At 30.3% G+C, this 22035-nt stretch overlaps 1 protein-coding gene across 1 annotated transcript in view; it reads left to right on the top strand.

Moving 5' to 3' along the window:
- Positions 1-18448, top strand: part of LOC108727790 (sodium-coupled monocarboxylate transporter 1) — a 39730-nt gene extending 21282 nt beyond the window's left edge. The window contains 6 exon segments of the mRNA XM_018456037.1: positions 5702-6101; positions 7082-7256; positions 8138-8292; positions 8756-8896; positions 16665-17609; positions 17611-18448. Of these exon segments, the coding sequence (XP_018311539.1) occupies positions 5746-6101; positions 7082-7256; positions 8138-8292; positions 8756-8896; positions 16665-17609; positions 17611-17791 (1953 nt within the window). The 5' untranslated portion in view covers positions 5702-5745 and the 3' untranslated portion in view covers positions 17792-18448.
- Positions 18449-22035: the final 3587 nt, after the last annotated feature.

Genomic DNA, 22035 nt, shown 5'->3' with positions numbered 1-22035 from the left:
TCACGGATCCAGAACAACTGGATGTACAATCGGCACAAGCAATTATCATCCCATTCATCCTAGATCCCGAATATTTACTTTTTCAGCAATTAGAATGACTAAATTTATAGAAGTTTTATAGTCGCTCAATAAATGTCCTGACTGACATTTCTAACTCGATCATTACTTTTTTTCTTCTTTTCTTTACACACACACACACACACACACACACACACACACACGCGCGCGCGCGCGCACGTTTGTTTTACTATTTAATGATATATTTCATAAGTTGTATTGTATATGCATTGCATTAATACATTTGAATTTTCTTTCTGTGATATTCACGCGACACTAAATATATTGTACTATGATATTGAATGTATTACGTTTCGAAAAGTCTAGTGGAATTTTTATAAATCATAATTAAATTAAATGGTGTAACTAGTAGATATTTTTATATTTCACCTAATGTGTATGGTTATATCACATATTTTATATATATATAATGATATACAGATACGAATTGCCCTGTTAAACAATCTTTGATATTTGCTCATATTTATTCTTTTGCTCGTATTTATTCTTTTTACAAAATCCTTCCTTTTCGAGGAGATAACAGAATGATTTGTTTAATAAATAAAGCAGTCCTACAATTCCGGCAATAAGTCGCATATTTATCATAAGTATTTCAAGATTTAAACGCTTTTGTATAAACTGATAACAAAACAGATGAAATTTGCAAATCATCCGAGTGTTTACCGAGTATTTCTTGCGGTACTATACAACCGATTTCGTAGAAGTCGTAACACATTTGCTTATAAATATTTGCGCTATGATTTGTGTACATTCCAATGTTGACGGTGACAATTCGGACAAATGGCATATTTAATGGATAAACGAATGTTATTTTGTGATAATAACATTGACATTGCAACGTCACTTTACTCCAAACAAAACATATGAATTAATATGTGAATTGATGTGATGAGATCATGCAGAGAGCAATAATTTGTGTTTGTTAAGAAAACATGAAATTTATCTTACTTTGTAGCTTGTTTCTCAAAAATTTAATCTATGTAATATACATGCGTTGAATTGCTATAGGTATTAAAACGTAGTATGCAATGATTTATTATCGGAATTTTCTTACAAGCGCGGAGCGTTTAATTTTGTTGATACTAACTCGAAATATGCTTGATCTGTAGTAACAGTAGAAATTAAAAGTTATCTTGATCCCGACTTGTGTGACAAGTCAATGGAAAATTTTTGGGATTTGATATTATTTGCGATAGTCGTCACAGTTGCTTAAATCTTAAACTCGATCTCTCTCATGATTGTATTATAACGTGTCATATTTACTATACTCTATACTAAGTGTAAGCATTTTGGATTTTTATGAAAAACCAACATATCCTATTCGATATAATGAATGATAGTGATTAAAGTTGATATATATAAAAATAAATGTTTAATAGAGATAAAGAGCTTTTTATCAAGATGATCTAATAAACGAAATAAAATGGGAACATAAACATATCTGAAATAAAACATGTTCATACTTGAAAGTTGAATAATTTTGCCTCGTTTTTATCAGTATTCTTCATTTTTATATCAGTATTTTTCAGTTAATCGCATATTACGAAAAAAGTGCTTCGTTCTTAAAATTCTCTTCGCCTCTCTTTTTCTCTCATTTCTTTTTCACATAAAAATAATCACTTGTTTTATTGGATAACATGAGACGGTCATTAAAATCGTTCGTTTTTCTTCGCGTGACATTATCGTGAACGATATACAAAGTACATGAAGAAGTGGAAAAGTTCAAATTTTATCACTAAAATATCGATAATAATTAAAAAGCATTTCATGCTTTTGCATTCGATTTGATTTATAACATTTGATGATTTATTATATTTTTTGCTTTAAGGTAACGAGAAAATCATCTTCTATAGTCGAGCAGTAAATATCAAATCAGTAAGTATACGTGTATTATATTATCTGACGTCACAATCATTGGTGTACATTCGCGAATAATATGCAAAAAAAATAGTGCCTTATCGACTCTAGTATGTATCCTAACGAGTTTTATCGACTATTTCATTAATTAAACAGACGAATAAGTGATGATGTGACTATTACAATGACAATCTTATTTTCTGTTTTATTATTTATGTCAACGATGGCAAAACGCGTTCTCAGTCTGAGTCATAAGATATAATTATGCCACCGGAAGCTATTCCACTTAGTTTCATCATTATGACATATCATCATTAACATAGATAAAGTCAAATACATTGTTATAAACTCATCAATTTGTTATCAATAATATAGCAAGAATAATTTATTGATGTTAAATCAATTAAACGTAAATTTTTATGCATTTTAAAGTGATAAATTTTGAAATCTTATAAAAGTTATTAAAAAATAAAACTTTATGTGATAAATATATAGGTACAGACAAATTAAAGTTAATTTAGTAACAAATAAAAATATTTAAGAAATTAGATAATATTCAATAGAAATCTGTCGAATTGTATATGTTTTTTTAAGAAAAAAATTGAACAAGAGCCTCCTATTGACATCATAGACATATTATTAAACATTTGGAAAAATTATATATATATGACGAAAATTGAATATTTCTTTGAACAATACATTACTCGGAATATTAATCCGAATTACATTCCCCATGATCCGAAGGAGCCGTGAAATACTTAATAGTATTTTCCCGGAACTCGTTTCGCTCGAATTGGTGGCAACTTCATCGGGTGCACGGTTTACAGAACATTTAGCTGCGATTTTTACACTCGACTAGCTTGTGGTTCTTCTTTTGTGCACACGTGCATTCATACATTGGTGTTACACGAGCATTTTACTGATTTCTTGCTGTACACTCTATATGCGCCCTGTCACTTTTATCGACGATAATGATTCTGTCAGAAATGATTTTCGATTCTGTAAAAAGATGGAAAACGGGATGAATACGATAAACTATAAAGCTGAAAATGTGACGCAAGAAAGAAGATCGGACACGAAATGGAAATAGACATCGTACAAAAATAGCAAAAGCCAAGTTTGCCAGGAAAGCGGGTAAACGTGAAAGGAACTGTCACATTCCCAGAGAAAGCTAGCGAAGGAAAACGAGCTAAAAGCGAAACGGAAAATAGAACCAGAACGGAAAAAGAATGAACGACAAAAGACAGAGAGAGAAAGAGAGAGAGAGAGAGGGAGGAGGTTCGCGAACCTATTGTTTCCAAGTGTGATACAATGGATTCTCGGTTGTGTTAACTCCACGAAGGCTGGTTCTTCATTGGCCACTCACGTTAACGCGTACGCCATCCAGCCAAGTCCTCGTTGTCGTTTTGCACACCAAACGCATATCGCGTAAATGTGTATTGTGTGCTCAGCATTGTTCCATGCTGAGCGAACCATGGTATCGCATAGAATAAGGAACAAATTTGAATAATAGTTGCCGAGCATAATTCATTACTTTTCCGTCTTAATTTTATAAATCTTTATAGTACTTGACTTGAACGAAGGAAGAGCATTGTTTGTCTTCAAGTCAGAGATGGCAGTTCCATACAGCTTAATTGTAGCTTCCATTCCTATGAATTTATGTGATATATATGTATCTATTCGTCACATCATAAACTATATCACAGAGTAGTAAAAAAATCTCGATTTTTTTCTCGATTTTTTAAAAACAATAATTTATTAATATTAATTAATTAAATTGTTAACACTAATAATATTGATTTCACTGATGACTGGTAAAACTTTTTTGTAGTCAAAATGTATTTGATCGTTCTAGTGTTAATAAACTAAATTAAAACAAAATTTCAGAGGTAATTAGATAGGATGACGTATTCACAAATCTGTAATTGCGTAAACGTTTAAAGGAAATCACAGCACCAGTGATTAAGCAAAATTCTTATGCATCATCTCCATTTACACTTTTGTAAACAGCTTTATCAAAATTGGGGAACTACAGAGATGGTGTAATATAGAGTAATATAAGAGAGAATCATAGCGAATAAACAAAAGTCACCATTATATTTCGTTTTTCTCTGTCTATGTACATGTCAAAATTAAAGTGCTTTACAAAAAGTACCTACTCTGAATGATGCTTTGGGAGAAAACTTTTTATCCAAGAAAATTCCCAGATTAACCGTTCCTCACAAACTATACAGGATTTTATGGCTCCTACGTAATAAACGCGTTGAGTTGAAGTAATAAAAAGTTTGGGATATTAAAATAACGCGGGCTTGCAAACAATTATCCTGAAACTTTTTGTGATATAGTGGCAATTGTCTTACTTTCCTTGGAAATCAATTTTAATCAATTTAATTACATGTTAAAATTAACTATATGTTAGAGTTATTTTTGTGGATTTCTTTTTCATAAAAAATATTTTTATGGTTTTAAAATACTTAACTCTCAAACAATTAATGTAAATTATAACAAAATATCTACTTATTGTTTTTAATATGTATACGCGTATGACGTTCTGTTAATTTAAAATTAACTCAACAGCACGAAATTATTTTGCCAATCACATTTAAAAATTCAAGACATCAACTTTATTGATTTATCAAGAATGAACAATAGTAAAGCTTATAAATAAATTTTATCTAGCGCAACGTTCCAATTAATTTATATTGCATAACAACAAGCTTTGTCGAAAAGCACATTTATATAAAATTTTATCACATACACCTGAAACAAGTTTTATAAACTGAAATACTTTCTGTTTATAATAGGATTAATATTTATACGCGAAAATGTCATACTTATTAGAACATGTTTATTTTTAGTAATATGAATTGTCAATAATGTAATAACATATATGCAAAATTACAAGCATAATTGTGTACCTTTCCTTTTTTTAGAAATGAATGCCTTTGTGCATAAATATTGCGAGAATTGACGTAAGCAGCATTAAAATTTGTAAGCATTCTTACGGTCTGTTGCATAAATTTAGTCAACAATAGATCATTTATAAAATAATTATGCTCTCTAGAAGATCAGGTGCCTTCTTTCACGAGAAGTGAACGGGATATAAATTCAATGAAAAGAGCTTATGCAGAAACGACGCCGATAAACAATGGTGGTAGAAGATAAGAAGCTACCGTGTTCTTCCGGGCTCCCTCCTTCCGTCACATCACATCCCCACTACATCACCGTTCCTTCGTCTGTCTTTTTTCCATATAGGACTACGTCTTTTTTCTCTCTCTTCTTCAAAGTTGTTAGCATAATAACGTCAAGTGCTTCACCACGTTGGTAGTCAATACGTGCTGTCGCTCCGATCGCGTCGCATTGATCATATTGAGTTATATTAATGTATCTGAAATGTATAACGAAATTGCATAACGAGACTTACGTGCGCGTATGCACACACGCGAATGAGATATAAGCGTATGTTATCAGCGAATTTCCATTATTAGCCTTTCCGGAACTTATCACGCTTATCATCTTCGTGAATACGAATCTCTTCGTAATATTTCAACAGGCAGTGATCAGACGAAGATCATACAAGAATCACGTTAGAGACAGCATTCAAGCATCCCGAGTTGACACTTCCGATAGAAACAATCGTTGTGGCACTCGACAATTCGAACGTCTCTCAAAAAGTCATATGCCTCGTAATCGAGAGATTCTGGAGTATAGAGTGATACACTCGTAATATAAATCGTTGTTAAACTTGGCATCTTCAATTGTATAGACAAACTTCGACCACAGGAGTCCCGAAGCAACCGTGGATTCAGGATGACGACTGATATCACATCGATGGTGGTGGACTATCTAGTGTTCATCGGGTTCATCGTGATTTCCTTCCTGATACCGCTATGGGGAAACTTCAAAACGAAGAAAAAGGAGACAAAGGCGAATTACGTGTTTGCCACCGGCAGCGTGTCGATGGGTGCGATGATGTTATCAATCGCCCGTGGAACCCTTGGTGTTAGGTCCTTCTTGGGTTATCCTTCGGAACTGTATTATCGAGGTAGTGCCATGTGGGAGACTCTATACGGGATGCTATTGGCATATCCTATCGTCTGTTTCGTCTTCGTACCTGTTTACTACAGCCTCGGTATCACGTCAGTCTACCAATATTTGGACATGAGGTAATTTTACAGTTCTTCTTTCGTTCATGTCGCGAAATAATCAGTGTGATAATATTTTGAATTTTATAAAAAAAAACATCTATCAATACATAATTTACGTAAATTGTATTAATGGTATATTAAGTCATAAACGAAGACAACGGAATAAATTAATACGTATTGCATACAAGAAAGCATCAAGTTATAATATAATACAATATATTGAGATGCAATCTCGATAACAAAATCATATTGAGTTCTAACTTAAAATTAAAAATTTTAAAATAAAAATTTTTTTCAGCATATGTATGTATGCTTATCCAAGAATTTTAATCGTATATTGATTCTGATGCATCGTCTTGTGCATCGCGCGCGTGTATTATCAAAATATTCTGTATAAATAATATATAATATGTCCGCTGGAATGTTTTACATGTAACAATGTTTTTGTGTTATCTTTTATTAATTCATAATATTTGTAAAAAGTGTTATTAATATGGAAGAGTTATCGGGAATTTTGCAAAGTAAAAAGATGTTATACATATATACACTAGTCATAAAATATATGTTTTTTAAGTATTACTGTTAGCCAAAACTTGTACATCATATTCACTATTAGAAAATTATAATCGATTAATTTTAGATTGAAAAAAAAAAGAATGTTTAGACTTATTAATAGATATTCAGACTGCAGCAAAAACAAAAATTGGATCCCTAATATAAGTATATTACAATCTCGTAATAAAAATTGAAGCACTAAATAAAACATTTTACTCGAGTGTCTGTATATTGGCAGAAGGATTAAAATAATAGAGCTTGTAGAAAAAAAATTGTTTCTATACATATATCGGCTATTAATATTTAATAAAGAGCACTTTGAACTTAAATAATTTTTACTTTGACGTGAAGAACGTTATATATAATAATCGTATCCCAAAGCGCGAAGATAAATACGTCAAATTTTTTTCATTTAATCTCTCTTAATTATGTAAATTCTGCAGGTTCAAGTCAAAACTAGTCAGATGTCTGGCGAGTTTCTCTTATGTGGTACGGAGTCTGCTAAACTTGGGAGTCACAGTATTCACCCCTTGCGTCGCGTTAAAAGCAGTAATAGGACTTCCGTACTGGGCTAGTATCGTGGGAATAACAGCTATTTCTGTGGTTTTCACGATTATAGTAAGAACATGTATATTATGTCATATACTTGCATGTTTCATAAATATCGATGTTCATTCATAATTTCTAAATACTAAATACATATTCTCTCTCAATTTTCTTGTTCAACATTTTGTTTAAAAATTAAAGTTGAATAATCAACATTGAGATTTCATGCAAAGAGCATAAATTGAAATCACAATATATGCAAAAAATAAAAATGTTTTATATTTATTCGTGAATACGCGAAAAAAACTAAAAATTATTATCTTTTGTTATAGCATTCAAATTATGTTAACAAATGATGTTGCATTCTGTAATTGACATCCATTTATCTAAAATTATATTGATTTCAATCTTTGCGAAAAAATAAATTATTTGCGATGATTTCTGTGGAAACAATTTTCAGAAAGTTCGATATTTTGAATTTAAATGAAGAGTAAAATTACAATATAATTTTGATAAACGTAAATTTTCCGCGCGTAATGTAAAATTATATTCTAGTGATAAATTACTTATATTCGTCCCATAGGAAATTGGAGTAATCGAACACGCATATAAACAGGACGCATTGAGCGGATAATAACAGCACACACAAACAATGTTATTGTAAAAAATAATGAAAACTGTATAACTTTTAATATTAATCTCTGAAATAATGGAACATTAATGTGTATAATACAATATATTTGTTATAACAAATATTATATTATATATATTTCGAATTATAGTAGATTACTTTTTTACGTGAATCGTTTAACACGATTAAAATTTTTTTAATTAAGTAACCTTGTAAGTAACATTAATTTCGTCATTTAATAATACATATACTAGTCACTCCAACAATAAATTGTATTATTTCACAAATACTTAATATTTATTTATGTACGTTCGCTTTTCAGGGAGGTTTGAAAGCCGCTATTCTGTCGGATGTTATACAAGGCTTGGCAATGATTGGTGTATCTGTGGTGATCATTATACAGGGAACTGTCAACGTTGGTGGGCCAGTTAACGTCTTTAATGTAACTCAGGAACATGGTCGACTGGATTTTTTCAAGTATGTCACATTGATAATTTGTACTAACATAAACTACATGTAATTTTGATATTAATTCACGCTTAAAATGAATCATGTACGGAATTCCTATTGTGTAGCTTCGCATTTCGTCTCTCTGAACTTTAGAATTATTATCTCGGCGAAAATATACAATTCCAACTGTCAGTAGATTGAATAACGTTAAAATGCAATTTTATATTAAAATTCTTCGCTACGCATTTCACAATTTAAAATTATTAAATTCCGCAACGGCGCAAAATTATTTCACGGGCTGTGCATTTTCTACATCTTTGAAATTTTGGGGAGACAATAAAATATTCATCCTTTTTTTCAAATTGAGAAAGAATTTAAATAATTGAGTATTTTTTTAAACGACATTTAATATTCTAAAATTTTATAAGTATATCTTACAATAAAATCGTAATACTCGTACTTTTAGTTTAGTAACTTACTCTTTCTTCAGTTTTGATATGGATCCACATCTTCGAGTAACGACGACATCGGCGACAATAGGTCAGTTCTTCATGAGTTTATCCATTTTCGGATGTCAGCAGAATTTTGTACAGAGATATTGCAGTATGTCCAGTCATAAGAAGGTTGTTAAGTAAGTAAACTGTTTATCTCGATTCTAAACTTTGAACAAATTCCCAACAAATATCTACACTTTTAGCGGTATACAACGACAGACTTGAACGACACAATGTGCACGAGTCGTCGAAAAGCTTAAAGGATAATATGATTTATGCAAAGTGTTCCACAAATTATCGTTCCACTTTATACATTTAAAACATAAATGAAACTTGAATATGACCGCATACATGTAATGTATAAAATAGCTTCAATCGAATAAAAAAAAGATTCAGTAATAAATTTTTTATTTTGAGAATACAATTGTATTTTGAGAGTATTGAACCATAAAATTTTAATACAAAATATTCTACTAATATAAATAAGTCTAAAAAATAAATCCGAAAAATATAGTAGTAGGATAATAGTCATATCCATCATTGTACAGTACCGCATATTTTTTCATGCTGCGACTGTAAAAGATTTTCATCAATAAATACACATAATTTATCATTTTAATTAATTTTTTAATAAAACTATGACAAAAAGAAAGTCATATATCATTTTAACATTAGTCTGATATTTTTTGACATTTATTCAAGATTTTAATGTAATTTCGTGATTTTAATTGCTTACTTAGACACCTTGGACAGAAGCAAAATAATTTAAAAACTTGATTAAACTATTAACTAAAAATTCGCAAGTTTTATTGATTTAATAAAAAATGAATTTTTTAAGCAAAAACTAGATATATCAAGAAGAGAAGAAATTTAATTCTTTTCAAAAAAATTTTAAAGCATGCAAAACATCATATCATTTTCATGATATATGAGCACATTCTTGAATGTAAAATTAAATTCAGGAATTTTTTTCGTTCGTGTGTATTATATTATATTTAACCTTGAAAAAACGTTTCTTTTTATCTATTAATTTTATTTGTTATTTGTTATTTGAGACTTATTCCGTTTATATCGTATAAATGCAGCTGTTTGCATAATTGAAGTAGCTTGCACGCTCGCATAATTGTAACCGTGACGAAACATTGGAACGCATATACAGTAATCAACGTAAAACCGTACATTTTTCTAGTCCAATGTCTGATGGCCATCGAAAGCGTATAAAAGCCTATGGTCACAAATTTGCGGCGGTGCCACTCAAACTGAAATATCACGTGGAACAAATGCATTACCATTGGTCCGTAAAATTTTATTACTCGCAAATGTATCGTCAGAGGAATCTATGTGGATATTTCCATCACAAAAATTAAGTCTATAATTGATCCAGCGACATACTTATGAAATTCTCAAAATCTCAGTAAAAATTTAGAGATTAAATAAAATAGAGGTTAAATAAAATTTCATTGTCATTAAAATTGTAACTGTGGCGAAATATTAAGGCGCATATACAGTAGGATTTTCTTTCACTATACATATTTTCGAGATATAATGAAATGAATATTTGAAATCAGTTTGTGGAATATTACATGTATTTATATACTGTTGATAAGATTCTATTTTTTAATAACTTTTTTCTTAAATATCCATTTATATTATGATAACAGATTAAAAATAAAGAGGATTTTATAAAATTGTTTATAAAGATAATTTAAAAAATAATTTTTATATAATCGTTGTATACGAATAATATAATTAGGGTAACTCCGCTATATACGCCGCACCTATCAAAAATTTAATTTATTAAGTATTATTTACTATGTTTATAGTAAACGAACTATATCAGTAAAAACTTTGTACTGTCTACTACTATGAAAAAAATATTAAAAATCCGAAATATTTATTTTTCATATTAAAAAATAAACTTTTTGAAACCTCTTGTATTTTTGCCGCATATCTCATAGGCGTGGGATATATGGCTACTCATAAAGGGGGAAAGGGGGTATGTACGGCTCATGAAAAATTTAAAATAATGCAAACATGCTTAATAATACAAACATGCTTTACTATTCCATTACACGTACGTATCACGAAATAACCACTAAGTCTTTTACACGTCCTACATTAAACATTTTATGTAGATTATAACTTATGATGGCGTTAACTTATTACAGTGACAAATCGATTCAACTCACAATAAATTCATTAATATTAACAGTAAGAAGCTGAAATCATAACACAATACTAATATAACATAAAGGCATGTAACAGAGTAGTTACGGGAAAATTACCCCACTCCTTTTATTTTTTCTGACTTCTGCGGCGTAAATCCTAGCGCGACGTATTTGCCGGAGTCACCCTGTTTATAGGGGAGACTGGGGCTAGTTGTACGGAGTTGATTGTTAAAATGCTTACAATTCAAACAGGATATGGCAGAAAAATCTCTTTTTTTGACTGTAGATTACTGATATAATATTAATTTTTGTGTAAAATGATTTGCACTACAAGTATTGTATATATTATTTATAACGGTTTTTAAGAAAATGAAGTTGGTGAGTAAATTTTTCTTATCACCTATTTTGTTGTCTGACAAGTCTTTAGCATTATTAATCGTGATATCCTTGTATTCATAGAAAATGACATGTCTTAGTTAGAATATCTTTGCTACAATTAATTAATCATTATTCTGAAAAAGTTTGTGAATACAATCTCTTTTATAAAAAATGGCTATGTGGGGTAGATTGATCAAAATGAGATGAGGTTAGGTGACAATTAATTTTAATATCTTTAGAGAACACATTTTTAGAGAATATACTCACAAATATATTATATTTCATATAGATATATATGTTTTTTCATTTTTCATACAGAAACTACGGTAAAAAAAAACAAATTACCTATTTTATGATTAAAATTACTATTTTATTTGTATTAATTACCATAATTACTATTATTTCTCAAAATATAGAGGAAGGTCACCAATACCGACATACCACTTTGTTTTTAGACAATATTTCTTAAACAAAAGGTAAAAATGCAACTTCAAAAACATAAATACAAACTAAAAAGTGTCTTCTATCAGATAGTATAAGCAGTTTTTATAATACTGTTTGCAATTTTGCAATAATTAAGTTTTTCATAAGTTATGCAAAAATGAGCGTCTGACAAAATGGGCTCCAAAACTGACATAGTAGGTAATAATACCAACATTCCTATTCTATAAATAAAGATATATCCTATTCTGTAAGAAAAACTAATTTATGAAACTATAAACATTTAAAATGACATAATATTATCAATAATACAGTCACTATTATTTTAATTACGCAATTTGCAAAAGAACACTGTAAGAATTTTCTTCTCGAATTCATAGAATTTGTTTTTAGCTGATATGGTATAGAAATAAGCCACAAATATATGAATTATGAGTTTGTACTTCTTTAATTAGCTAAACAGATCACGTTTTTATTAGTATTAATAACGTGCAAAGGTTAGTTTCTAAGAAATAAGGGGATGTCGCTTTAGGAGACCTATGTCAGTATCGGTACCTTCCTCTACAATGTAGAACTGATATTAAAATAAAAATTGTATTTTTTATATGTGTCCATAACAAATAAGTTACTGCCAATCCTAGAACATGTGACAATCAATCCAGAACATAGGATTAATTGTCACATTTTCACAGCTTCATTTAAAATTAAATAACTTATTTTTACGATATGATGAATTCACAAGTAATATTTTTTTTAATACCTAAAGGATGATGTAGGTATATTATAACGTATATAATATTTCAAAATCAGACATCTACTTTTTTCTAAAAATCAGTAATCAAAAACAACCGTCTGTGACAACCGATCCCGGTCTCCCCTACTTTACATGGCGTTTCTATTCTTGTAAATGTGATTAATATGTCAGAAACTATAAAATTAATTTCTCAGATTGTGACAATAAATTAATAAACTTTACATCAATAATTTTCTATGCTCATAGTATCAGCGATAGAAAGTTTTTGGGAAGTGGCACGATTGAACCGATTTAGGAAATTGTGCCCACAGTTACTATTATCACATAATCAATGAACTCTATAGGGAACCGAATGGCGTCGCGCCAAACTTTTAGTATAGATATTCTCACTATTCAATAAGAGGTCTATAATATCGGTGCAATAGACGTTAAAATAAAATCTTCTCTGTACATTTAAATTGACTGAATAAATATTTCGATGAAAATAAAAAAGCGGAACTATTCGGAATGATGAAGAATTAAAACGTTTACATTATTTGTTATTGTAGACTGCTACAAATCACCCAATGACATTATGAAATTATAATGAATAACTGCGTCGTTATTGTCAGTTAGCTAAAAATTTATGTTGGGATTATTAATGTATATTAATGTCATGCATTATGCTGCACAAGCGATTATACTTGATATTCTTTCAGACTTCCTTGAGAAATATTAATAAACATTGAGATACATTATAAGCGATTTAATTGCCATTACGTTAATGCAAATTACAAGTATCTCTGTATCTCAATCTGTGTATTATTTTTATTTTATACTTAAGAATTCACTCACTTATCTTTATTTTCCTTAAGTTGTTTTTATTTTTCATATTATTCTTAAAAAATTATAGAGATATTTAAACGGGTTCCATTATCTCGAAAAGCTCAAAAAATAATTCGAACATTATACAATTGTCATCTACACTCAAGCTTCTTTCATTAATTATTCGTTACTCTCCGCTTTTATTTATGTTTACGTAACAGTTTTTCCGACGTACATGATACTAGTACTATCGCGCGCTATTGTGTTAAGTCTTACAGAAAATCTAATATAAATATCATCCACATAGGTATATAGGGTGTCCCATTTTAAATGATCCAGCCAAATATCTCGAAAACTAAACCCAGTAGACAAAAATGTTTCAGACAAAAGTTGTTTGACTCGAAGAGGGACATAAGATGGTGCCATTGATTTGACCTTGGATAGTTCTCTGAAGGTCACTTTAATTTTTTAAATGGAACCCATTTTTAGAAATATTAATATTTATTCCCTAAAGTTTAGATGATATTTATTCCTTTTCACTGTTATAACTTAACTAGTACTTAACGAAAAGTAACTTAATTATAGTGTTTTGGAAAGCTCTCGAGATGAGCTGTAAGAATGTGCAAAGAGAAATAAGGGGTTCCATTTAAAAAATTAAAGGTGACCTTCAGAGGACTATCCAAGGTCAAATCGATGGCACCATCTTATGTCCCCCTTCGAGTCAAACAACTTTTGTCTACTGGGTTTAGTTTTCGAGATATTTGGCTGGATCATTTAAAATGGAATACCCTGTACATACAGGATGGTCCACGTAAAGTGTTACAAGCTAATAACTCTAAAAATATTTGTCTTATCAAAAAGTTGTTCATGAGAAAGTTTCATATATTCGAGGGGCCTTTCTAACTACGTAAACAAAAATCCACTCCCATCTCCCCTTGAAGAGTGACGGGGAGTAACTTCAAAGTTCCAAATGGGACTCCCTAGTAAAATGTTACATATTTGGATTCTACGGGGAAAAACAAGTAAACTTTGTCTGAAACATTTCTTTGAAAAATGTTCCTATCAAAAGTTATGAACATTTAAACTTTTAACCATTTTATTCATGATTGAACTCCATTGACACAAAGTTGTGTTCACGATACAATTAAAACGAAAACGATCTTGATGTTAACCAAAAGAAACATAAATATACACATTTATCAGAAAACGTAAATACAGATCTACTATGTATTTAATTAGTTTTGAATTGGTTTTCATGCTATCAAGTTCGAAAATCATGGCTCATTTTGACGTGGAAGTTAATATGTTGTTAATTCTGGGAGAACGTGAGAAAAATTATCGACGCGCAGCGCAATTATTTTTAGAATGTTATAATATTTAAAAATCACATATGGCATTTTTTCATTTAGAAAATCGTTTGCGTATACATAGTTAATTAAGTGCAATTAAAAGACAGAAAGCGAATCCAGTAGTTAATGATGATAATTGTGCTAATATTCTCGCTGAAGTTGAAGTAAATCCACATGTCAATCAACGCGAATTAGCAAACACGTCTGGAGTTGAACGGTCTTCAATAGGTACAGCGGATTTTGAAAAAACAAAAATTTCATCCGTATTGTTTGATTTTGACTCAGGAACTTTTGGAAACTGATTACGTCGTGTAATATTTTGCGAGTGGATGCCATAATAAATGATTCATTTTTGCAAAATATTCTTTTTTCTGATGAAGAAACATTTACCAATTCTGGACACCTTAATAGACATAATATGCACTATTGGTCATATGAGAATCCTCATTGGATGCGCGAGGTTCATTTCCAACATCGTTAGTCATTGAATGTGTGGTGTGGAATAATTGGCGATTTCGTAATTGACCATACTTTTTTGATGGTATTGTTAATACTGAATCCTATTGAAATCTACTAAGGAATCTTCTCTTACTTAAAGAAGAATTACCATTTAATGTGAGAAGAGACATGTGGTTTCAATAAGATGGTGCACCTCCTGATTTTCCAGAGCAACGCGTACTCTTTTAAATGAAATATTTCGTGACAGATGGATAGGTCGAGGAGGTCCTGTTCAATGGCCCCCTCGTTCACTTGATGTTACACCTTTGAACTATTTTTTATGGGGGTATATCAAAGAGGAAGTCACATCTCAATCATTTACGACGAAAGAGGACTTAGAACGAAGAATACGTACAACTTGTACTAAGGTGAATCCAGAAATGTTGTTTAGAGTTAGGCAAAGTTTTGTAAAAAGAATTAATAAGTGTTTAGATGTTAATGGTCAACAGTTCGAAATATTTAATAAAATAAAAAAACAGAAAAACTATGAGTTTTATTTAATTTATCATTAATTTCAATGCACTCTACATTAAAGTTTAAATGTTTATGACTTTTGATAGGAGCATTTTTCAAAGAAATGTTTCAGACAAAGTTTACTTGTTTTTCCCCGTAGAATCCAAATATGTAACATTTTATAGGGAGTCCCATTTGGAACTTTGAAGTTACTCCCCGTCACTCTTCAAGGGGAGATGGGGGTGGATTTTTGTTTACGTAGTTAGAAAGGCCCCTCGAATATATGAAACTTTCTCATGAACAACTTTTTGATAGGACAAATATTTTTAGAGTTATTAGCTTGTAACACTTTACGTGGGCCATCCTTTATAAACATTATTCTTATAATATATACCTGCATCAAAACCGTTTTAAATAATGCATTTTAAACGTATGGAATATATATATATATATAGAACTCATTGCAAAGTCTCATTTTTTATAAGACTAGAATAATTAACGACTAAAAATAAATAATTCTTTCGAATGAAATTCAAACTTTACTATGTTAAAATAATATAAAACAATTTAGAATGTTTATAATTATTTTAAAAACAATAAGCATTTCACAATATATGTTATGTAAATGCAAATATATATTAACTACTTTACATCCGATGGATGTACGCATATTACATTTAAAAAAAATCCGTTTTCTGTGAAACATTTAATTTGGCGTCAGTCGGTTACAATAACTTATTATCGTCGTTTTTGCATTGTCGGTCAATTATATTAAATAAAGTACTACTGTGTAAACAAATACAAAATTTATTTCAATCATCATTGTACGTACCGAGACTATAATGTGAGCAAAAGTTTATTGCATGCATTAAAAGAAAAAACTTGTAAAACACACACAAACATGGATGCAAATAACAATTATATAACATTAATTTTTTCAATAATTGTGTCATGCTATCTTAGGCTCAACATTGTTATATCAATCTTTTATTAATTTTTAGAATAGTTTAATATTTTGATCTTCGATTTTTTGTAACAAGAAAAATGTTTTTATTTTCAGAACGATGATGGCCAACATACCTATAATCACAATCTTGTTCTCGTTAGCTTGGATCGTTGGAATGGTGATTTTTGCTAATTACGCCGACTGTGATCCACTTAGTTTGGGATATATTTCGAAGATCGACGAGATTGTACCATTCTACGTCGAAGATAAATTCTCGAAAATACCCGGAATGCTTGGTCTAGTCATGGCAACTCTTTTCAATAGCGCCTTGACTTTGGCGGTTTCTAATCTCAATTCTCTTGCGACGGTGACTTTCGAAGATTTCCTGAGTCACATACCTGCATTAAGTGATATGAAAGACACGCAGCAGCTTTACGCGATCAAAATAATCGGTGTTATCTATGGTTTGATAATAATCGGCATTAGCTTCTTGGTAGCTATGTTATCTGGCGTAATAGAATCTTCTATGTTGATGACGTCAGCAACATCCGGACCTCTTCTTGGTGTATTCCTCCTCGCTATGTTGATACCTTGTGCTAATTGGAAAGGTGCCGCCGCTGGTATGATTTTCAGTCATTTGACAACAATGTGGATCACTTATGGTCACCTCAATCAGAATAACGTACCTGAGATGCTACCTCTAACGACAGAGAATTGCGACAATGAGACGTTTTCCTCATGGGTCATCAGACCAATTAGTTTAGAGTATTATGCATCGAACGTCACTAACTGGACAACAATTCAGAAAAACATTACGCTATCATCTGTTGATGAAACCAATAAACCATCTGATCCTTTAAATGTTCTTTACGGGATCACTTATATGTATTACGCTCTTATTGGTAGCATAACGACCGTCGGTGTTGGTATCATTGTGAGTTTAATTACTGCCGATGCCGAAGCTGACAAATACGAAGAGCACTTGCTGCATCCTACAGCACGAAAGATAGCGGGATTATTTCCTGGAAAACGGAGGCTCTACGCTAGCAACATTCGTCTATGCCACTCTTTCCTCTGTAATGTCTATTCCCGACAGTGTTGAAAAAATAACTTCTCCTCAAGGATGCATCGATGATAGAGGAAAGCTACACCTAGATAATAGCTATATGGAGAAATTGAACGCGCTAAAAAACGCTTCTCTCGACGTAACCAATGAAATTGGCAAGCATACTAGATTATAAATACTGCGATGCAAGTTTGCAAATGTTCTTCATGCATTGTTCGCAGTATCACTATTGACCATTGAATAAAAAAAAATCTCAACACTTGCGAGAATAGAGCTATACAATAATAAGCAAACAGTTTTATGTGTGTGTGTATATGTTAGTGCCAGATTTTATTATCTAAATATGATACACGTGGGTTTGTGACCTATGCGCGTGAAACGTAATTACGCGTAAGCAAAGTTTCCCTCGATTACAGTGCTCGAACTACTCTCATATTCAGCTCAAAATATTGCTCAAATGGAAGCAATTCAGAGATGCAATTCATGAAAACTTTTAACTTGCGTGTGCCAATTAAAGTTAACTACAAGACACGTATAAGCTGCATTTAGACATGAACACGATTTACTAGAGAAGATTGTCAAGTACACATGCTTTTGCTGACTGAGTTCATGTTACTGTTCGCAATGAATAATTTCTGTATCTAAGCGAAGGAGCATAGAAGTGAAAATCAGTATAATTACTATTAGCAACTGAATACATAATTCTGTAACTTAATTATAGATAATGGAAAATTCATAATCAAATCACCGACCGATAAAGTAATTTTTTTGCTTTTATTATTACACATTATTTCGATTATATACTCGAAATATGTATTCAAAAGTATTCTCGCTGCGCTTCTTCTTTAACTATATTCAATAAGAGGATTGATTTCTTGAATTATATTTATTTTTCAAAAATAATTCTTTCAAAAATAATTCCATATAAGAAATAGATCAAAATTGTAGAAAATTATCTCTTTTGTCTTTATATACTTGTTTGTGTCAAATTCATGTCCTTTCAAGACATGTTCTTTTGTACTATTTTTATTTTGTGAATGTATTATAAGAATAATTTTTTTCTTATGTCGTGGAAATAATGAAAGTAATTTTTATCAGTTAACAAAAAAAATAAGGAGGATATTAAAGAAGTTAAATAAAGAAGCCTAGTCTTAGAGATTACACAAAAAAATTACAAAAAGAAATAGGGCCGTATTTTTTTATAACTTTGTATTTAGATTCAATGATTCAAATTGATACTCTGCAATAATATTATATATAACTTCGTATTAGGTAAAGATATTTGATTGATTGCAAAACAGCAATCATATATACGCGAGGGTTCCTCTAATATAGTATTTAAATCTTAAATGGATTTCGAACTTTTCGTAGTAGTAAGTAATATACGTATCTCTCTCATAAAAGATTGCGCATATTTGTACATACGTATATATAATCCGTGTGTGAATTGTTTTTAAATTTATTTAGCATCTCAGACATTAATATTAAAATTTATTTTTATACTTCAAAGAATGTGAGTTATATTTTATAAGTTGTGTATTTTTTAAGGTGTGCTCTTCAAAATATGTAGATACGTAATGGGATACCAATCTAGCGACTGTGATCGTTGATTTTTATTTGTATCATTGTGCCTATATATTTATTATTTCAATAATATAACTCATTAATTTGTATCTATTTTGTAGTTACTTGAGAATCTTAAGACAACCTCTTTTCATGTAAATGCTAATCTTGAATATGCTGTACTTTCGATATGAGAAAAATTAGTTGAACTTTATTTAAGCGTGTTCAAATTACTAAATTTCTAGTCTAAATGTTGGCATATCTATAGATATGAGATAACTATCCAATAATTATCAACATAATTAAATATTAACATATAAATACAATTTTAATGTTATACATATTTTAAACATTATTTTCTCATTAAATGCATTCTTCTCAATAAAGATAAGAATTATCTGTCTCACTTTTTTTGTTGTAAATAATATAATCTTTATAAAACACACGCTGCTATCCAGTCAGCAGACAAAAAAAATGAAATAATGACTGCTTTTTGACAAAAAAGGTGACAAAAAAAATTTTTAACATTATATAAAGTAGTCAATCAGAAATGATGTTTTTCTAATTTTTAAATAATTTAAGCAATTTAAGCAAAAAAATTATTTACTCTTATTTCCCTCGTGTTTTGGATAGTTTAACATATGGTAGGGCAGAGCTATTCTTCTCTCTCTCTCTCTCTCTCTCTCTCTCTCTGTCAATTTCAACTTTAAACATTTAACAGATAGAAGGACTCTTCATATAAAATTAAATAACATTAAGTAAAGGGCAAACGTAAGAGTCAGACATATTAAATTATGGTTCAGTAAAATCAGTTTAAATTTAGTATAAATATAAAATTAGTATAAATATAATTTATTTAAGTAATTAAGTCACAAAGGTTACAAATATCTTAACTTCATATAAATATGAAACTTAATTGGTTAGAAAATTAAAAACTGAAATTACAAATGTAACAAGTTTCGACTGTTAGATCGAGCCATCTTCAGATATAAACTAATCTTAAAAAGATGTGTAAATTTGGTTTACGCTGGTACGCATATTAAATTGCTGGTCTAAATGAGTTTTTGTAGGATTACACCGTTCGCATGGCAGTCAGATATGTTCAATGTCTTTTGAAATAATTCTAAATGAAGAATAAAAGTCTTATCACAGAGAATAAATAACACATAAGTATTAACAACTAAAAACTCACCGAATGCCATGTGTACCATTTGAGGATATTCCTCGATAAATATAGATAGAAGTCCAAAGAATATTCACAATTAAAATCCGAATATGTATAAAATGTAACAGACAAATTATTCGCTGAAAATTAAGATCAAACATTGTGCGACAATGTAATGTGTTCTTGCCACTACGGATCAATAAAGACCGAGAGAGGAGACGGACTGTCAGTAACAAAGAGTCAAATCTTATTTACAATAGGCATGTATGCTTTGTGGAGACCTTCGGTGTCGGTTTGTAAATTTAAACTATTGCTTTGCTTTTTAATATTGAGCATTTCAGAAATTAGGCGTTTCTTGTAACGTTTTTAATTTTTTAACCAATTAAGTTTCATATTTATATTTGAAGTTAAGATATTTGTAACCTTTTGACCTTTGTGACTTAATTATTTAAATGAATTATATTTATATCTAAATTTAGACTGATTTTACTGAACCATAATTTAATGTGTCTGACTCTTACGTTGCCTTTTACTTAATGTTATTTAATTCAACTTTAAAGTTATGAACATTTACGATGACAAATAATATCTCTTTGCAGTGATGTGCTTACATTATACAATCATGCAGCAAAAATTGAATACAAATTTAGGTAATAAAAATTGATTTCTGAAAGCTTTATATTCTAATGTATTGTATGAAAATTCGTCTTAAACATGATTTCAAAATAAAAATTGCATATTAAGATAAATATTTTTTTATTTGACAATTACAAATCAATTTAGCATTTTAAAATTAAACTAAAAATTGTTTTGAAATTATTGGATGATAAAAATTCTCGCCAAAATTAAATTTTGTTAATTCGTGTTTGTTGCTGGAAAATTGTTGAAATATCTACATTTTTATTCACGATTAGTTACTTTTAAAAAGTAACTCATTACCCCGTTACCATTGTGTTTTTATTTCCTACGTTTTATATAGTATATCAGCGCCGCTTGTCTAGCATTCAGATCGCGAAATGCAAAATAAGGCCCAAATGTTTATGTGATTGAGAGCTTGAATACAACTGTGTAAGATTGAGATTGTGCGCCAATTCGGATAAATCGATTGCGATTGGCGCGCGGATGTTAAATTTTCTTATAAAATGTTATCTTACTCGCATGCAACATTTGGGTTGTCTTAAGTAGTAATTATTAAGGCCCAAAGTTCGTGCGCGATCTCGTATCGCGCGCGGAGCACCACTGCGTCGGATCTGTATTGGCTGACAGCGCGATCTTGAACGTAAACATAAACAAAGCGCAGTGAGGATAAATAATTTGTCAAAAACTTTGGCATTTCGAAGAAAAAATTAGAAGAACGTCCTCGCGTAATCTCGAATTAATGTAGAAAACCTTACCGCGCTTTGTTTATGTTACGTTCAAGATCGCGCCATGCCACCCGATATAGATCCGAGCAGTGTTGCCAGCGGAGACGCGTTTTCTCGCGCGCGCGACTTCAATAACGTATCAAGTTCACAAGAATACGGATACCTTGAGAACCCGTATTCTTGTTCCAGATAAACTACTAGATTTTATAGAGAAATACATAATTATTAGGCTTATAATAAGTAAAACAAACAATGTTTAAATATACAATAACAATTAAAATAAGATAAAGAAATTATAAATATAAGAATAATTATATGTAATTAATA

This window comes from Mycetomoellerius zeteki, unplaced genomic scaffold, assembly GCF_001594055.1.
Source record: "Mycetomoellerius zeteki isolate Tzet28-1 unplaced genomic scaffold, Tzet1.0 scaffold113, whole genome shotgun sequence".
Classification (NCBI taxonomy): domain Eukaryota; kingdom Metazoa; phylum Arthropoda; class Insecta; order Hymenoptera; family Formicidae; genus Mycetomoellerius; species Mycetomoellerius zeteki.
Note: the sequence above shows the minus strand (reverse complement) of the source record. Positions and strands in the feature narration are given on the sequence as shown.